Source organism: Myxocyprinus asiaticus, chromosome 1 (genome assembly GCF_019703515.2).
Source record: "Myxocyprinus asiaticus isolate MX2 ecotype Aquarium Trade chromosome 1, UBuf_Myxa_2, whole genome shotgun sequence".
Lineage (NCBI taxonomy): Eukaryota > Metazoa > Chordata > Actinopteri > Cypriniformes > Catostomidae > Myxocyprinus > Myxocyprinus asiaticus.
The window spans coordinates 56,611,224-56,628,702 of record NC_059344.1 but is presented as its reverse complement, the minus strand read 5'-3'; the positions used below and the strand labels follow the sequence as shown (position 1 = coordinate 56,628,702).

Below are 17,479 nucleotides of genomic sequence, written 5' to 3'. Positions count from 1 at the left end.
TTATTAAGATATGTTTTGAGTGATCTGATCACAAGTTGTCAGCCCTAAATTCAGGTCTGTACGGCTTCTAAAACATTTTGTGATTGGATCACTTAAACCACATACAGAGGTAGTCAAAAACGCATGCGACCACATCGCAGCTGAGGTGTAAACATTAATTTGTTCTGAACACATCCTGGACATCAGTGAAGCATCACCCCTCACCTGTCAATCGTGAAAACGAGTTACGAACAGCTTTCCGATCTGAAAATTAAAAAGAAAAAAGAAAAAAAAGAAAAGAAAAAAACGTATACATTCACAAGCACGAGAACTTTACAAATCTTCTTCAGTGTGTCTGATATTACATGCTGGGGTACATTAATAACAAGCACAAGCATCTGAAGCTCAGGTTAATACAGGAAACCCACTAAAACAATGGATAATTTTGACCGAAATGTTGCATTTGTGTTTAGATTAAATTTTAGCTGCATCTGGGAGAAACAGCGCACCATTTTTGTTTTCGCCCTTTCTTTGTCTTTTCTGACTTTGTTGAGGTTTATTATCATCATGCAATAAAAACACTGACATAGTGATTGATGTCGTCATATAATAAGAGAACCCTCCCCTCCAAATCCAAACACAAGTGGTCACAGGAGGCGCATCTAAATGACCAGGTGTGTAAACAGCGATGTGTCTCAACTGACTACATGTGATTGAATCACAAAAGACATCTTAATACCAGGTGTAAACAGGATCTAATTCACATCTTATGAGTCAACAATTAAACCCATAGAACAAAAATTAAAGCAGAGAAAAGAAGTAGAATGCAAACTTACAGTCTTTCCAATGATGACAAACCAGTGAAGGAGCCGTTCAGAAGTTTCTGGATTTTATTGTTGCTCAAAATCCTGTGGGGGGAAAAAAGGTGGCTGATATTAAAAATAAGGACATCATAGGTAAACAAAAACCTACTTGAACTTTAAGTGTAAGACTGATCTAGTCTATTTGCTAACAAGTGACTTTGTGCACAGAACGCAAGAGCAAATATGCTCAAAATGATACTTGTCATCATTACTGCCCTAATGACTCTGGACTCACTGAACTTGGACTTGCTCACAAAGTAGCATAGAAAATATTTTATTTGTTGCATAATGTTTGTATAACATTAAATCAACATTTAATTTCTTGGCAAAGCGACTTGAATGCACAAATCATGTTACACCTACAAGTAAGCAGGCAGCTGAGAATACTTTACGCTGGCTACGATAGGTCTTCTTAATCGTGAAGAAAATGCAGCTATAGATGCAATAAAGTATGGTCATTATGCTGACGTCTACATAATTTCTATTGCAACCAGATGGGATGGTAGTGTAGCACTTAAGGTTTTCTACTCAAACCAACAAGGTACTTAAAGGGATAGTTCACCCAAAAATGAAAATTATCTCATCATTTACGCACCCTCATGATATCCCAGGTTTGTTTGATTTTCTTCAGCAAAACACATTCGAAGAAAAACAGACAAATATCTTAGCTCAGTAGGTCCTTAAAATGCAAGTGGATGGAGATCTGACTTTTGAAGCTCTAAAAATCACAGCATAAATGTCATCCAAACGACTCCAATGGTTAAATTAATGTTTTCTAAAGTGAAATGATCGCTTTTGGTGCGATAAAGATAAATATGTAAGTACTTTTTAACTATAAACCATAGCTTACAATAAGCTTCATGAGAGCGCTAAATTCATGTGGTCTCTCGTGTGACGTATTCGCGTTGGCATAATACAGACGTAATCTGTATTTCTCCCAGTTGATACATCTAGGATAGGCACACAAACGCACAATTGTGAGTAAACAGATACAAATACAGATCTAAACCAAAACCAACGAAGCTTATGTACAGTGTTCCTCCTACTCAGTTGTAAACAACGCTGCTCTTCAGGGTGTTTCACACGTGCGTCGGTTCTCGAATGTCTCACGTGCCAATGCGATTTTGTCACATACGCATAACATTGTTGACCGGAAGCGATGATTTAGAGTTGTGATCTCTTGATCTACTGATCTTTTTCACACCAAAAGCAATCATGTCACTTTAGAATACATTCATTTAACCGATGGGAGTCGCATGGATGACGTTTATGCTGACTATATGTTATTTTTGGAGCTTCAAAAGTAGGATCACCTACTAAGCTAAGATATTTGTCTATTTTTCTTCAAATGTGTTCAGCTGAAGAAAGTCATACACATCTGGGATATCAAGAGGGTGAGTAAATGAAAAAAAAAAACCTTCATTTCTATATACAGCGCCTTTAAATGAGCGCAATTTAACTAGAGGGGACTCTAATGGCTTTACCTCATCTGTGTGATGCATGATTAGTATTAAATGTTTTTTTGCAGTTGTTTTTGATCAACAACTGACTGTAAAGAACAGAAAGGGTATTAAAAGAGACCATATTCAATGGCAAATGGGTTGCGTGAATGTCATCTTGGACACACATTACACGGAACAACTTTTACTCTCAACTAGGGCTGCCCCTGACCAAAGATTTTCCAGGTCAACTAGTAGGCATTAATTTAAGCCATTAGTCGACTAGTCGCATGTTTATGATATTAATTTAATTACTTAAATATATATATTTTGGGGGGCATCAGAAAATGGTTTGAGTTCCAGGGCTGAGAAAGAATGTTATAAGTAACATTGCTAACACTGTTCTACATTACAGAGAAATACTAAACCGTAATAATTAGCCTTTAAAATATAAATTTTACAAGTGCACGCATGAAGCGAACCACAGCGACACCAGCAAAAGCAGTAATGATTCTGAATGTGTCAGAAAAACCAGCAAGGAGACTGTCCGAACATTTTGTTAATTTATAGAGTAATGCACATTAGGGTTGTGATGAAAGACGATGATCTCAGGGATCGACGATGGTCAGAGTGATCGCCAGTAGCTGATGCATTTGACGATATCAAGACGATATTTGGCTCGTTTTCCCATGTATTAAATTATTATAATTATTATTATTAGGCTATTATTATCAAATTAATATTACAAATAATTTGCACATAGACACACAGACACGTGCATGAAGCAACACTTATTATATTATTAAGAACAGATGACAGAAAATCCCACTATGCACATGTCTGACGCGCTGATACAGAAGCATGAAGTCTCGTGGAACACACGCATGTAAAAGGTTCTCACTCTTTCTTTGTTTCTGTCTTCCGATTTTTAAAAATAAATTAAATTGCAAGAACAGTATCGTCTATGAGTGCTGCAAATGACCTCAGACATCTCTGTCTTTGAGTGCTTTGAGTTCAGTTCACTTTATTTCCACAGAGCAGTTCATTGTGACCACAACTCTGCAGCCTACACCTCTGTGATTAAAACATAAAATAATACAAAAACACGTTCACCTCGAACCATGATTTATATTTCAGTGATTATTATCATCATTATAATTATTATTTTTACATTTATAATTGTTTTTATGTCTTCATTTATGTAAGTAATTTTCTGCCATGATGTTAAGATGGATTCTTGCCTGATGGTAAATGGAAAGGTAAATATACAGTTGTGCTCAAAAGTTTGCATACCCTGGCAGAAATTGTGAAATTTTGGCATTGATTTTGAAAATATGACTGATCATGCAAAAAAAAAAACCTGTCTTTTATTTAAGGATAGTGATCATATGAAGCCATTTATTATCACATAGTTGTTTGTGCCAATGCCACAAAAAAGCCGGTTACAATATGCCCAACAACACCTTGACACGTCTCACAGCTTCTGGCATACTATAATTTGGATTGACGAGACCAAAATAGAGCTTTATGGTCACAACCATAAGCGCTACGTTTGGAGAGGGGTCAACAAGGCCTATAGTGAAAAGAATACCATCCCCACTGTGAAGCATGGAGGTGGCTCACTGATGTTTTTGGGGGGGGGGGGGTGCTCTAAAGGCACGGGGAATCTTGTGAAAAACTGATGGCAAGATGAATGCAGCATATTATCAGAAAATACTGCCAGACAATTTGCATTCTTCTGCACGAAAGCTATGCATGGGATGCTCTTGGACATTCCAGCATGACAATGACCCTAAGCACAAGGCCAAGTTGAACCTCCAGTGGTTACAGCAGAAAAAGGTGAAGGTTCTGGAGTGGCAATCACAGTCTCCTGACCTTAATATCATCAAGCCACTCTGGGGAGATCTCAAATGTGCGGTTCATGCAAGATGACCCAAGACTTTGCATGACCTGGAGGCATTTTGCCAAAACGAATGGGCAGCTATACCACCTGCAAGAATTTGGGGCCTCATAGACAACTATTACAAAAGACTGCACGCTGTCATTGATGCTAAAGGGGCAATACACACTATTAAGAACTAAAAGGTATGCAGACTTCTGAACAGGGGTCATTTAATTTTTTTCTTTGTTGCCATGTTTTGTTTTATGATTGTGCCATTCTGTTATAACCTACAGTTGAATATGAATCCCATAAGAAATAAATGTGTTTTGCCTGCTCACTCATGTTTTCTTTAAAAATGGTACATATATTACCAATTCTCCAAGGGTATGCAAACTTTTGAGCACAACTGTGTATATATTATTCTTTTATCACGTCATTATTTTAATTGCTTTTTTGTTTCGTTTGGAGTGCAATTTGAATATAGAAATGTATTTGATTTAAGTTTTTTGTTTAAAAAAAAGAAATAATTTCAATGCAAAAATCACTAAAGCAAGAATATTCACCAATCCCTCAGCCCAGGGGTTTCAGATGTAATTGAATATTGTAGTGTATATATATATATATATATATATAGGAGGGAACAAAACAAATTTATTCACACACATGATGTATTTTCCCGGATAACGAAATACCCGACCGGTAGAGAATGCACAGATGAAGTAGGTTCTTTGCCAGAGAGATGTTGACAACTGTTGTAAAACCATCTTTCAAAAAGGTGAACAACACACATTTTAATTGCACTTATTTTTTTATTTTTTTTCCAGTTTCATTTGAATTATTAGTTAAAATAAATAATTTTGAAATCAAGGTGTCTTGCTTTATTGTGTAGGCTTAACCCTAACCCTGCTTCATGAAAATGACCCCATAGTACCACCTAGCATCCAACCAGCGCTAATACTGGTGTTCGTCGTTTTTATGTGGATTTTTTTCTGCAACCAACTGACCAATCAAAACTTGGTCGAACAAGACTCTTCTCATCGACTAACCTTTGGTTGACTATCAGGGTGCAGCCCTACTCTCAACACGCTGTGAAAGGATCTCGCTGCTGAACAATTCATGACTAAACTACACAATTACTGGTGAGTGAAATGTAAACATTTACCAGCCAGTTGCCAAATATATTCACTTTAGTCGCATAGCACGAAATTTGGTTTCAAATGCGAGTGATATCCTATCATTGTAGTGGAGGGTTGCACATTGAGTGAAAGCTCGATCTTGGGATTTAAGAACTGATATCGAGATCATTCAAATGAAGATCGTGATTAATCAGAAAAACAATATTTTTTACCCACCCCTAATCGTGATTAATCGCAGATTTTGAAAATGCTATACGTACTTCTTTTCTTGTCAAAATGCATATAGTTAGAAAAGAACACGTAATCTGTACACAGAATATGTAACAATAATCTTTTATTAACATTTTCCAAATAAAAGCAGTCCACAGTATAAAAGACAGAAATGCATTAAAATAGCACCAATACAAGTAATATTATAGTTCACAAAGTGTAAGTAGGACAGAGGTTGACTAACTGAAAGAACTAGTCCCCATAGGTTGTATATTCATTGCAATGCATTAAATCTCTTAAACTCTCATCTTCCACAATATTAATAGTGGCTATCCACTTTGCAACAGCAATCGTGAAGCTGCATTTACATGATTTGAACTCCACATGAAAAGCACTGTCCATGTAATGATACTTTATCCGAATTGTCTGATAAGACGGAAGCTCATCACAATGCGGGGGTAATGCTGGTGCTACAGTCTAGCTAATCATGTGAATGCTGATTATCACAAGTCCCATCTGGGTTTGTTTTGTACAAAACAATATGGTTAAGAAGTGCCTTCTCCATCACTGATCACTGAAACTGAATCACTATTGTGTGTGTGTGTGTTTGTTGTGTGTGTGCTTCAGTGTAATGTCCCCTGACACATTCCAAAGGTTCTGGTTCTGCCCTATTCCAATCAGAGTTGAGAACTCACACGGAGCCGAATAAAATGTCTATCTAATGTCAAACTGGTAAATGCATTAATCGCGTTTAAAAAACAACGAGTTAAACATTTTACATTAATTGTATGCGTTAAAACATTAATTTCAACAGCTTTAATAATTTCACTAACTTTAGAATAAGGTTTAATGTTTTGTTTGAGCTACTCATTCAAATGAAAACCACCAAACACACTCTACATTAGATATACAGTGCTGTTGAGTCATGTTTGTTTTTGCTTTCAAGAGCCAAAACATAGGGGAAAGCTCTAACGCATGACTCCTCCATTTTGTGTGAGTTATTCAGCAGTAAACAGTGATGTTCATTACAGACACAACACCACAACTGTTTGCGGTTGACTGTTTTAAGGACAGTTTAACCGGATGCACTTGCTTATGCTCACAACCCCTTATCCAGAGGTCCCAGCCAGATGGGGTGCTGAGGGGTGACTTTATTACAAGTTCTGCTCACTGAGACAGCCTCCATATTTTTCCCCACTTTGAGAACACAAACTTTTCCTATGCTTTCCTTATTCTCGGTTTAACAGATAGTGTTTTTTCAAACTCCAGATGTGCAGAGCACTAAGAAAGAATTATATCAAGTGTAAAAAAAAAAAAAACACTATAAAGTATTCATGAAATCAGAATTAACCCCATTTACTTTCTTAAAGGTGCACTCAGTAATTTTTTCCTCATTAAAAAAGTTTAACTCGAAGACATTAATTTTAATTTTGCAATATATGTAGGAAATCATGGCCACTCACATTTAAATGAGGACTCCATATCAGTAACCTTACAAAAGCTGTTTTATTCTACATGGAGAGGGTCCACACATGGAGGCTGCCATGTTAGAATCACATGACCAGCCAAATACTACTCAATTCATCTCAGTCCTGTTATTCAACACTTTCACTCATTGATTAAAGTAATCATGGCTGAGTGTGAATACTGAATTTCTACAATGGCATCTCAAACTAAAAACTATTGATTTTGAATGACGCTACATCCAAGCCACTTGGTGTCACTGTAAGTCCAATATGACACAAAGACAAAAGTTACTGAGTCCACCTTTAATAAATGTTCCTGGTCTTATAGTGCACGATTCATCAGTGTACATTATTCCATCTTTCAATCAAATTTACTACCTCGCTCCACCTCGGAAACAACTCTCCTTTTCGACTGATGTCACTAAGAATCGCTTGGTTTCAATCAGTGGGTGCTGGTGATGTTCCAGGAAGGGAGAAGTCCTCCAAAATTGACTGCAAACTCTAAAATGGAACGTCCAGTTTTCACAACCCAAACAATTCCCAATGGATTAACCAAGTTTCACCCTACTTTTCTTTTCTAGTAATGTTTAACTTGAAAAGTGTCACATTCCAGAATAAAATGGGTTGCAAATACCACATCCTCCTGACTTTAAATTACAGCTTACTGCAAAGGTTGGTTGTCTTCAGCAATGCTACTACTCTGGATTATAAAATAAAAATTAGTCATCAATTATCACAGGGCTAAAATTGTTTACAACTAAATACACATGTGGTGGTGTGACAACAACAAGGAAAATCATATATGAAAAAATAACTGAATCTGCTGATACTGGTATTCAACAGCAACAAAATTAATCCAGACTCTAAAATACACAACCTTGAGTCTTTATTCTTCTAAAAACACAATAACTGAAAATTCAGATGAATTTATCAACTAAATTGCTTCTGAATAAATTGTATTAATTACTACAAAATGAGTTTCATCCTTACATTCATGTTCAATTTTATCTGTGGACTACTTTTATACTTTATCAGATGGTTCTTTCATATTGACTTCTCATCTGTCTGCAATTATAGTCCTATTTGTTTACATTTCAATTCTGGGCATCATTAATTTGGCTTTCAGAAACTATTCCCTGTCATGAGGAGAAAACATGCAAGAGAAAGCACATACAGCCTTGTGACTCAAACTGTCAAGATCAATTTGAGAACAATATTGACATTATAATAAGTACAGCGATTTCCCAGCTGGCAGCTACTCCCCTCCCTCTCTCATGACTAGAATATGATCCCATGAGAAAAACAGGCACATAAATGCATCCATTGTGGGCTTAAGTACAAGGTTTACAACATCCTACAAGCAGGGTTCCCACACTGTTCCCACTAATGAATTTCCTTGAGTGTTTCATCTGTTTGTAATTACTGGATGAGGATTTTTTTAATACTATTATTATTATTTAAATTTAGATCAATACACTTATGAATCATTCAGACCAACTTGTGAATTGGTTTGACAGAATCATTAAAAAGAACAGACTCAAGCTGTGGCGCAGTGGGCTGCACAAATTCTCAGGACAAATGCTCTTCGCTGAGTTCAGGTTTGAGTCTGACCTGGATCTTATCCTGATCCCGCTCCCCCCTTTTTCAACACTAGTTTCCTGTCTATACTTTGTTTATCATATAGAGAGAGAGAGAGAGAGAGAGAGAGAGAGAGAGAGAGAGAGAGAGAGAGAGAGCAATGTTTCTCAAGCAGGTCTATTCGGACAATGCCATGGTTCTCCCATTGAAGATATTTCGGCGGCCGTCCAAGTGATAGCCTATTTAGGACTACCAAGCCAGATTTAATGATAATCTCGCAATCAGCTAAAGTCTTCTCATCTGCACTTTCGCACAAGTGTAACGGAACCAGCTTGTGATCGTGATCTGCTCTTCTCTCTGGCGCGCACGTGCAACAACCGGGCTTCCCTCGACACAGCGGAGCGCAGATCTTAAAACTGATGTGACCAATTTCAATTCTAGTGAGATTTTTCTAGTTTAAAGCATTACGGAGGAAGTCAAGTCGAACCTCTCAAACAGTAGGCAGCCATGACATGCCAAACAGCACCGAGGAAAAGAGCAACACTGTGCTATGCACCAAAAATAAAATCACCTTTACAAAATTGTTTCACGATTTCACATGAGTAAAAGTAACTGTTATATTTTTACAAAATGTTATAGTTTCATATGAAATAATCTAAAGGTAGAATCTATTAGACCTCATTTTATATCAACAGTGGCAGTTGTAGTTCAAGTTTCAAGATGTGTTTCAGCTAGTATTTATTTTTTCATAAATACTCTAATTTGTAATTATTATTACTATTATTTAAGACTAGCTACACTGACCTAACCATGGTAACAAGGAGCCTTTCCTCCAGTGTAATATGTATGTTCTGTTTGAATTATTTTTGAAATTAGGAAACAAACGGGATAATAATGGGCTCATATAAGTCTTCAATTTTTAAAAGGGGAGAGAGAAAACTTCCTGTTGCTTTTGTTGTTGACGTCAACAACAAAAATAATGTCACTTGATGCATGTCCTTGTACTTGAAAACCATGAACAAAACTATGCACCATAAAAGGAAATGCGACCCAGGGTACATTAAATACAGGTTACGTTTTTACTATGGTGGGTCGCCACTTGATTTCCAATGTAAAATCAGTTGAGAACCACTGAGTTAAAGGTACAGACAGGAGCAGCCTGGCTGCATTGTCGTGCACCTACAGTATGTTAATTGTTAATAATCATAGGACATTACTTTAAAAGCTCATACAGCTGATGTTATTTTTCAATTAGCAGTTAATTTAACATGCTATGCTAACATGTAAACTAACATGCTTTAGTTATATAACATGTTATAGTTACATGCTATTTTGTTTGTATTTTATTTTTTTATCATGTTTATAATTCGGTTAGCTTATTTATTCTATTTATTTTTTTATTTATTTTACACATATTTCCATAAAAAAAAAAATGGTTTCAAGTTTCAATTATAATAAAGTATTTGTTCAACCATTCTGTGAAACCGTGATATTTTCTGAGAAGGTTATCGTACCGTGAAAATCTCATACCATTGCAACCCTAGTCATGGAATTAGCCCACAAAACAAAAAACATAATTTCTGTGCACAAAGATGTTTTAAATTAAAAATAAATGCACAATACTTTAGGGGATTAGGGACATCTGGGAGGAGAAAGGTACACAATTAGCGATATACACACATTTCTGTATGGAAACGGCTTAAGGGCAGATTTCTTTTGCGATAAACCAAAACTTATGCGACAGTGTTTTTTTAAGCATGACGTCATCACGCACACCATTTGTATCGATAAAATGACATTTGAATGGAAACCGGTAGAAAACGGGAAATTTTGCAAAAGATTTTTTACGCATTTCCACTTTGTCGATAATAAAACAGCGCGAAAAGTGGATGGAAACTAGTAAGAGGTAAGAATAATGCAAGTCCAATCCATTGCATTGTCTGTTGTTGGTTTCTCTACATTGTCTGCCAATTATCTGCATTAAGATGTCTTTGACTTGTGTCTGGAGGGCAAAAATCCTTAAGCGATTGAGCCTGTGATGACGACTAATTTTGGTCCTGCATTAGTGGACAAGACATTTCAACAATTAGCATGCAAATTAGTGTCTGGCACCTGTAGGTCTCCTAGTGCTGCAGACAGACAGTTAAGATATCACCTTATCTTGATTTGTAAAAGCCCTGCAAGGACACAGTGATGAAACAACAAATAATTCCAATGTGTAAAATAGAGCAGCACAGTCTTGTTAATCTAAATCTGCACAACTTATTTTTTCTTCAAATCCAAATCTTAACATATTTTGAACAATAATCTCCAAGAAGCCAAAAGAAAAGATCAATAACAATATAAGCTGCAAACACATTATGTTTCAGTCTCATATACAATGGATAGCTTATATTTTCTAGCATCTTAAAATGTGCCTTCATTCAAAGAACAGGTCAACCAAAAATTTAAATTCTGTAATTATTTATTCAATCTCGTGCCATTTCAAACCCCTGTGGCTTTTTCTTCAGTGGACACACAAAGTTGACATTTTTAAGAATATCCTGCCCACTATTTTCCATAATGAAAGTGAATCGGAACTGGGGCTGTCAAGAAAGAAAAAAATCATAAAAGTGATCTGTTTGACTTCTACACTTTATTCCTAGTCATCTTTAAAAAAAAAAAAAAATAACCACCTTTTGTATTCCATGGAAACAAAATGTGATAGTGCTTTGGGACAACATGAGGACAACATGAGCAATTTTTATTCTTGGGTTAACAATTACTTTAAAAAAATAAATAAAATAAAAATAAAAAAACAATCTGAAATAAACTGCCATTGGTCACAGGCTGCTTAAATATACAAAACTAAATTTAAATAGTAAAGAATATATTGTAAATATACTTGTTTTTTTTTTTTCTAACTTAAGTTTTAACTTCATTATAACACGCAACAACTCGATTGCTTGATTATACCTTTCGATCTTGTAGAATTCCGTTTAGTTCTTATTTTACAAATGGATATTCTATAGCTGAGTTTCAACTGTGAAACTTTAAGGTAATCAAGGGAAACAATTAAGGAATATTTAGCAGCTTGTCTGAAACCTATCCCTCTCTCTACAGTTACCAGGTGTGCTTTGGGGAGGACAGCTCAGTCCAGGTGTAACTTTAAACAGTTCCCTAGAAGCCCAAACTCTATGACTAAACTCATGTAAAAATACAGCTGCACACACAATCTCCATTTACAACAGAAATTGCTATGAAGCAGTTTTGTTCCAATTCAAAATGCTTCTTCAATGTTGGGCGGACTCTAAGAAAAAGCCATTAACTGGATATTTGAGGTGAAGTAAAGCAGTAACCATTAAATGACAAATCATTTCTGAAACAACTGCAGTTCAAGCATAATGGCAGTGTGGTACAAAGTAAATGCCAATGTCAACTTTTGTCCTGCACAGAAGAAAAGTTAATTTAACCAGAATGGGGAATCTGATGCTTGCAATTTGTAGATGTCACATATAGCTGTTTGCTACATACTGTATATAAAACCCCAAAAAGCATTAAAAAAAAAAAAATACCATAGGATCAATATTTTTTTTTTAAGTATTGACCACTCAGAGAGAAAAAACAAAACAAATACACTTAAGTGCAGGCAATAAAATTACGTAAAATTCAACAGTTTTTAAATGGAGTGTCTTATAAAGGGTGGCACAATAAACCTGCTAACCCCACAAATGTGTGTAAAGTAAAGGGTTCCCCCACCAGATTGAGAAAGTTATTAATTTTCAGCATCAGAAAAGGTTTAAAGTAGCAGTAGCACTCCAGCCATGGATAACCACAGCCTGGTAATGCCACATTCAATCACATCCTCTCCACAGGAGAATCCTCCCCAAGAAAACCAACAGGATCACATGGGAAGTCCGCATGATGTTTCAGAGAGTTCGGTATCCTAGGATCAGCAACATTATGCCGGCTGACCGACAAGTGGCATCTCCCATCAGACACTTTTGCATCGGCTCCAGCATGTTTACCTTCCCTTGTGAAGCACCCAGAAGTGCGTTACGATCCAGCATTGACACCAGGAAGTAATCACATTCGCAAGATTAGTGACGAGCACAATTCTGAGGTTGCATTTTACCCTCTAAAACAGGGGTCGGCAACCTATGGCATGCGTGCCAGCATTGGCACGTGGAGGGGTAATCAGTGGCACGCCAGCAACGACGAGAGAGGAGTAGACTATTTTATTTATATAAATTCCGCACCTGCATTCCAATCTACATCTTGATGTAATCCTCCCTTATGATCACGCATCGTGTTTTCATGAGCTGAATGGGAGGCTAAACAAAAAGTTAAAATGTGTTGAGACTGCAGTATACCCAACAGACTTGTGCAAAGCGTGAAAGTCACTTGCGAATCACAAGTCGGCGGCCCTTCACTTTCGGTTAATCGCACGATTAAACGCGCCCGCTTTGCTTTGGTTAGGCTGCGCGGATGACATCCTACATTCCGTGTTTCATTTGTTTCTTTTAATCCTTGAGATTTCCAACCCAGCATACAGGTACACCCTCCTTAAACCATCGTCACACTCAAATTACATTAAACGATTAAGAGAGAAATCAAACGCACATTGTGGGGTTCAAAAATCGGAGTCTATTAAAAATATAAATTACACCTGGAAATAAAGTTTTAGGATTTTGCAGGTGTGATTCACCAAAAAGGGCTAAATAGTTGATCGGCTTGTGATGCGCGACTGGCTTGCATGCACAGCGTGAATCTCGTCACACTTTAATAGTATTTAACCTCCCATTCAGCTGATGAAAACACGCTGCATGATCTTGAGGAAGGATTACATCAAGATGTAGACTGGAATGCAGGTGCGAAAATCTTCATATAAATAAAATAGCCTACTTCTCTCTTGCTGTTGCTTGCATGCTAGTGATTACCCAGCTCTGTGTGATTTAGTAAAATGTATTATGACATAAGAAATATATTCCACACAATTTCATGATCAGTAATCAAATAAGCAAATTTGTGACATTAACTGTTAACTCATTTTGTACAAAAGGACAAGTTCTTTCATTAAAGCACTTAAGATTCTCTGTGAAAATTCACATGCTGGATCATGACTATATCATAATTATTGGGTTTTGCCCAAATTTTTCACTCAAACTGTTATGCTGATAATATCATTTGTAATAAAAAATAAACGATTAAATCAGAAAAATGCAAAATAGAAAAAATTATAAATAAAATTGGCAGTACAGCCATTGACCAGGAAAATAAAAAATGGCACTCCATGTCAAAAAGGCTGCCCTAAAAAATTACATTTTTACTCCACTGATGGTTAGGTTTAGGTTTGGGATTTGGGGGTACAGTTTAAGTAAAAATGTTAGTAAATTTGCATTCCTCTTCATTGTATTACAGCCTGTACAGCTAAAAATAACTCCCTTTTGGCGCCCCTCTGTGGACAATTCACCCAGAAAATGGAGTTTAAGTTTGCACATTGTTATGTTGATACTTTCAGTACAGAGACTGAGAACTTCACATTGCTGAATTTTAATTAGAGTTCTCATTCAAGGGAACCAACTTACAAACTTCAAAGCTTCACCAAAAACAATGATGAGAAACAGAAGTAAACTTCCACAATGAAGGAATAGTTAACCCAAAAATGAAAATTCTCTCATCATTTACACACCCTCATGCCATCCCAGATGTATGAGACTTTCTTTCATCTGCTGAACTCAAAAGAAGATTTTTAGAAGAATTTCTCAGCTCTTTTGCTCCATACAATGCAAATGAATGGGTGCCAAAATGTTGAAGCTCCAAAAATCACATAAGTCAGCATAAAAGTAATCCATACGACTCCAGTGGTTAAATTAACATCTTCAGAAGCGATATAAATGTGGGTGAGAAACAGATCACTTTCACATTCTTCTTCTTGTGTTTTGGTGATTAAAATTCTTCATGCATACAGCCCCCTACTGGGTAGGGAGAAGAATTTCAAGCAAAAAATGACTTAAATATTGATCTGTTTCTCACCCACACCTATCATTTCACTTCTGAAGATATGGATTTAAACACTGGAGTCATATGGATTACTTTTATGCAAGGATGTGTGAGACTAGTCGACTAAACGGTTCTGATGCTGCTAGTCGACACTGGAATTACTAGTCGTTAATATTTTTTCCCATTAAACTGTTCAACATTTTTACACATTTACATTTGGCTTTATATTTTTATAGAGGCTGCACTTAAATTACTGTCATATTAATGTTACACATTTTAAATATAATTAATAACACAAATATTATTTAAAAAAAAGAGGATATCTGGAACAGATACAAAGTTTCATTTCACCTCAGGCTGCGCGTGCTTCTTCCATCTCACTCACGGCACGCGCAGGAAAATGTCCTCTCACTAGACAAGCAAACTCAGCAAAGTTAAGAAGCTATGAAATCACTTCGGTGGTGGTGCAGGAAGCGAATGGCTTGAAAGTTGGATGTTTTCACATTTGAGTCTTCTTTAAATCTATGCGTGCTTATAAGGTAATTCCCCGCCACTCTGGCTTTTTCAGGTGCAGGTTAGCAGCCTCAGGTGAGTCAAGTCCCGTCTTTCACCGGACCGTGTCGTCATGTTCATTTTGCTCATTAAAAATGTATGCTTTTGAGTAAGTAGGCTAGAAAATGACTGTTTTAGGCTAGGAATGCCATTTTTTTTTTTAATCTGCTGATTAAGAAGGCTACTTTCAATGAGGTGCCAACTGCTATCTTTTATTCTGTGTGCACGTCATGTTTAGAATACATTAGGTTTATTTTAGGATACATCACAGGCTTATTTTTTTCTATCCAATAGCTATTTTTATTTCTTTCTACCTCGTAACTGTTATTGGTTAAAGTTCTTCATATTCTGTCATATTAAATTAATGGCTAATGCAAGACTACATGCCATGAAATACACGCAACTTTTCAGCAAATTTTTTTCTCTCTTGTAGATTTGGCTTAGTCTACTTGTTAATTATTTTCAACAATGTCCTGATTGTTTTAATATGTTACTTTAATAAGAAACTATTACTTGATGAATTACATTTAGAATAGGCTATTTGGGTTGCGCTATTAGTCCTGCACCATTTATTCAATTGTTTTCGATAAATAAACCTGTATTCGCTAAAGCTGAATGCATGTCATGTTCAATATTTAATGTACAATAACGATAATGCAGGCAAGCAAGTCGCAGATAAATGCCCCTTTCAGTGGAATTTAGCATCAGATTTTAAATAAATTAAGTATTTGAAATGGGTCACATCAATTTTTTTTCTTCTGTTTTCTGTAGGTTGGTTTCATTTTAGACTAGTCGACATGTCGACTCCAAATGTTCCGTTTAAACGGCAGTGAAATTAGCACATCCCTACTTTTATGATGCCTTTGTGTGCTTTTTGGTGCGTCAAAATTTTGGCACCCATTCACTTGCATTGTATGGACCTACAGAGCTGATATATTCTTCTAAAAATCATAATTTGTGTTCTACAGCAGAAAGAAAGTCATACACATCTGGGATGGTATGAGGGTGAGTAAAAAAAAAGCGAGAATTTTCATTTTTGGGTGAACCTTTAACTGATTGTATTTTCAATCTATGCTTCATGATCAAATGTCTACACATAAGCTTTTAGAAACAGAAATTCACTTTCATACATGCCTAAATCAAGGCTTCAACAGTGTTTATTTTCACCCAGGTCAAAGTATTTGCTTTCACATTTGCTCTTTCAGTGCACTCAGCATATGAAGAAAGACGAAAGTATCATTCAGGCTTTCAGACATGCCTGGCATCCATCTCTGAAAGACGCTGTCACGTGGTCTGCTTTTTTATTTAGACCCTATAAGGCTGCACCACCAGCCACACAGAGCACAGTGGGAAGCTAAGCCACTGTAAAAATAAAGCTTTTCTGATAGCAAAATGTATTCTGTTCTGTCACTTAATTGATTTTCTAGGCATAATATTTCTTATATAAACCTATATAAGGTGTTTAAGATCAATTTTTAATAAAGATTCTAAAACTTTCTAGATTCTAGACTGAGTAAAAAAATAAAAAAAATCAAGGTTAAAGACAATAAATACATAGAATAAATATTATGTAATGCATCTAATTGTTTCCAGTATACAGAAATAGAAGCAAAAGATCATAACACTCCATATCCAAAGGAGTCATGACAAACAACATTTGTATATACAGTTAATATATATATATATATATATATATATATATATATATATATATATATATATATACAGTTAATATATATATATATATATATATATATATATATATATATATATATATATATTATACACACAGTGTATATATATATACATATATATATATATATATATATATATACATATATATATATACACACACACACACACACACACACACACACACACACACACACTACCGGTCAAAAGTTTTGAAACACTTGACTGAAATGTTTCTCATGATCTTAAAAATCTTTTGATCTGAAGGCATATGCTTAAATGTTTGAAATTAGTTTTGTAGACAAAAATATAATTGTGCCACCATATTAATTTATTTTATTATAAAACTAAAATTTAATAATAAAAAAAAAAAGTTTTTGAAATTGATGACTTGGACCGAATAATAAAGAAAAGCAGCCAATAAGTGCCCAGCATATAGATGGGAACTCCTTCAATACTGTTTAAAAAGCATCCCAGGGTGATACCTCAAGAAGCTGGTTGAGAAAATGTCAAGAGTACATGTCTGCAAATTCTAGGCAAAGGGTGACTACTTTGAACATGCTAAAATATAACACAGTTTTGATTTATTTTGGATTTTGTTTAGTCACAACATAATTCCCATAGTTCCATTTATGTTATTCCATAGTTTTGATGACTTTACTATTATTCTAAAATGTGAAAAAAATTATAATAAAGAATG

General features: G+C 35.6%; 1 protein-coding gene across 1 annotated transcript in view; it reads right to left on the bottom strand.

Annotated features, from left to right (window-relative positions):
• LOC127434309 (adhesion G protein-coupled receptor A3) overlaps positions 1 to 17,479 on the bottom strand; it is an 87,964-nt gene that overhangs the window by 68,653 nt on the left and 1,832 nt on the right. The window contains exon 2 of the mRNA XM_051690839.1: positions 816 to 887. Coding sequence (XP_051546799.1) covers positions 816 to 887 — 72 coding nt within the window. The remainder of the gene's footprint in view (positions 1 to 815; positions 888 to 17,479) is intronic.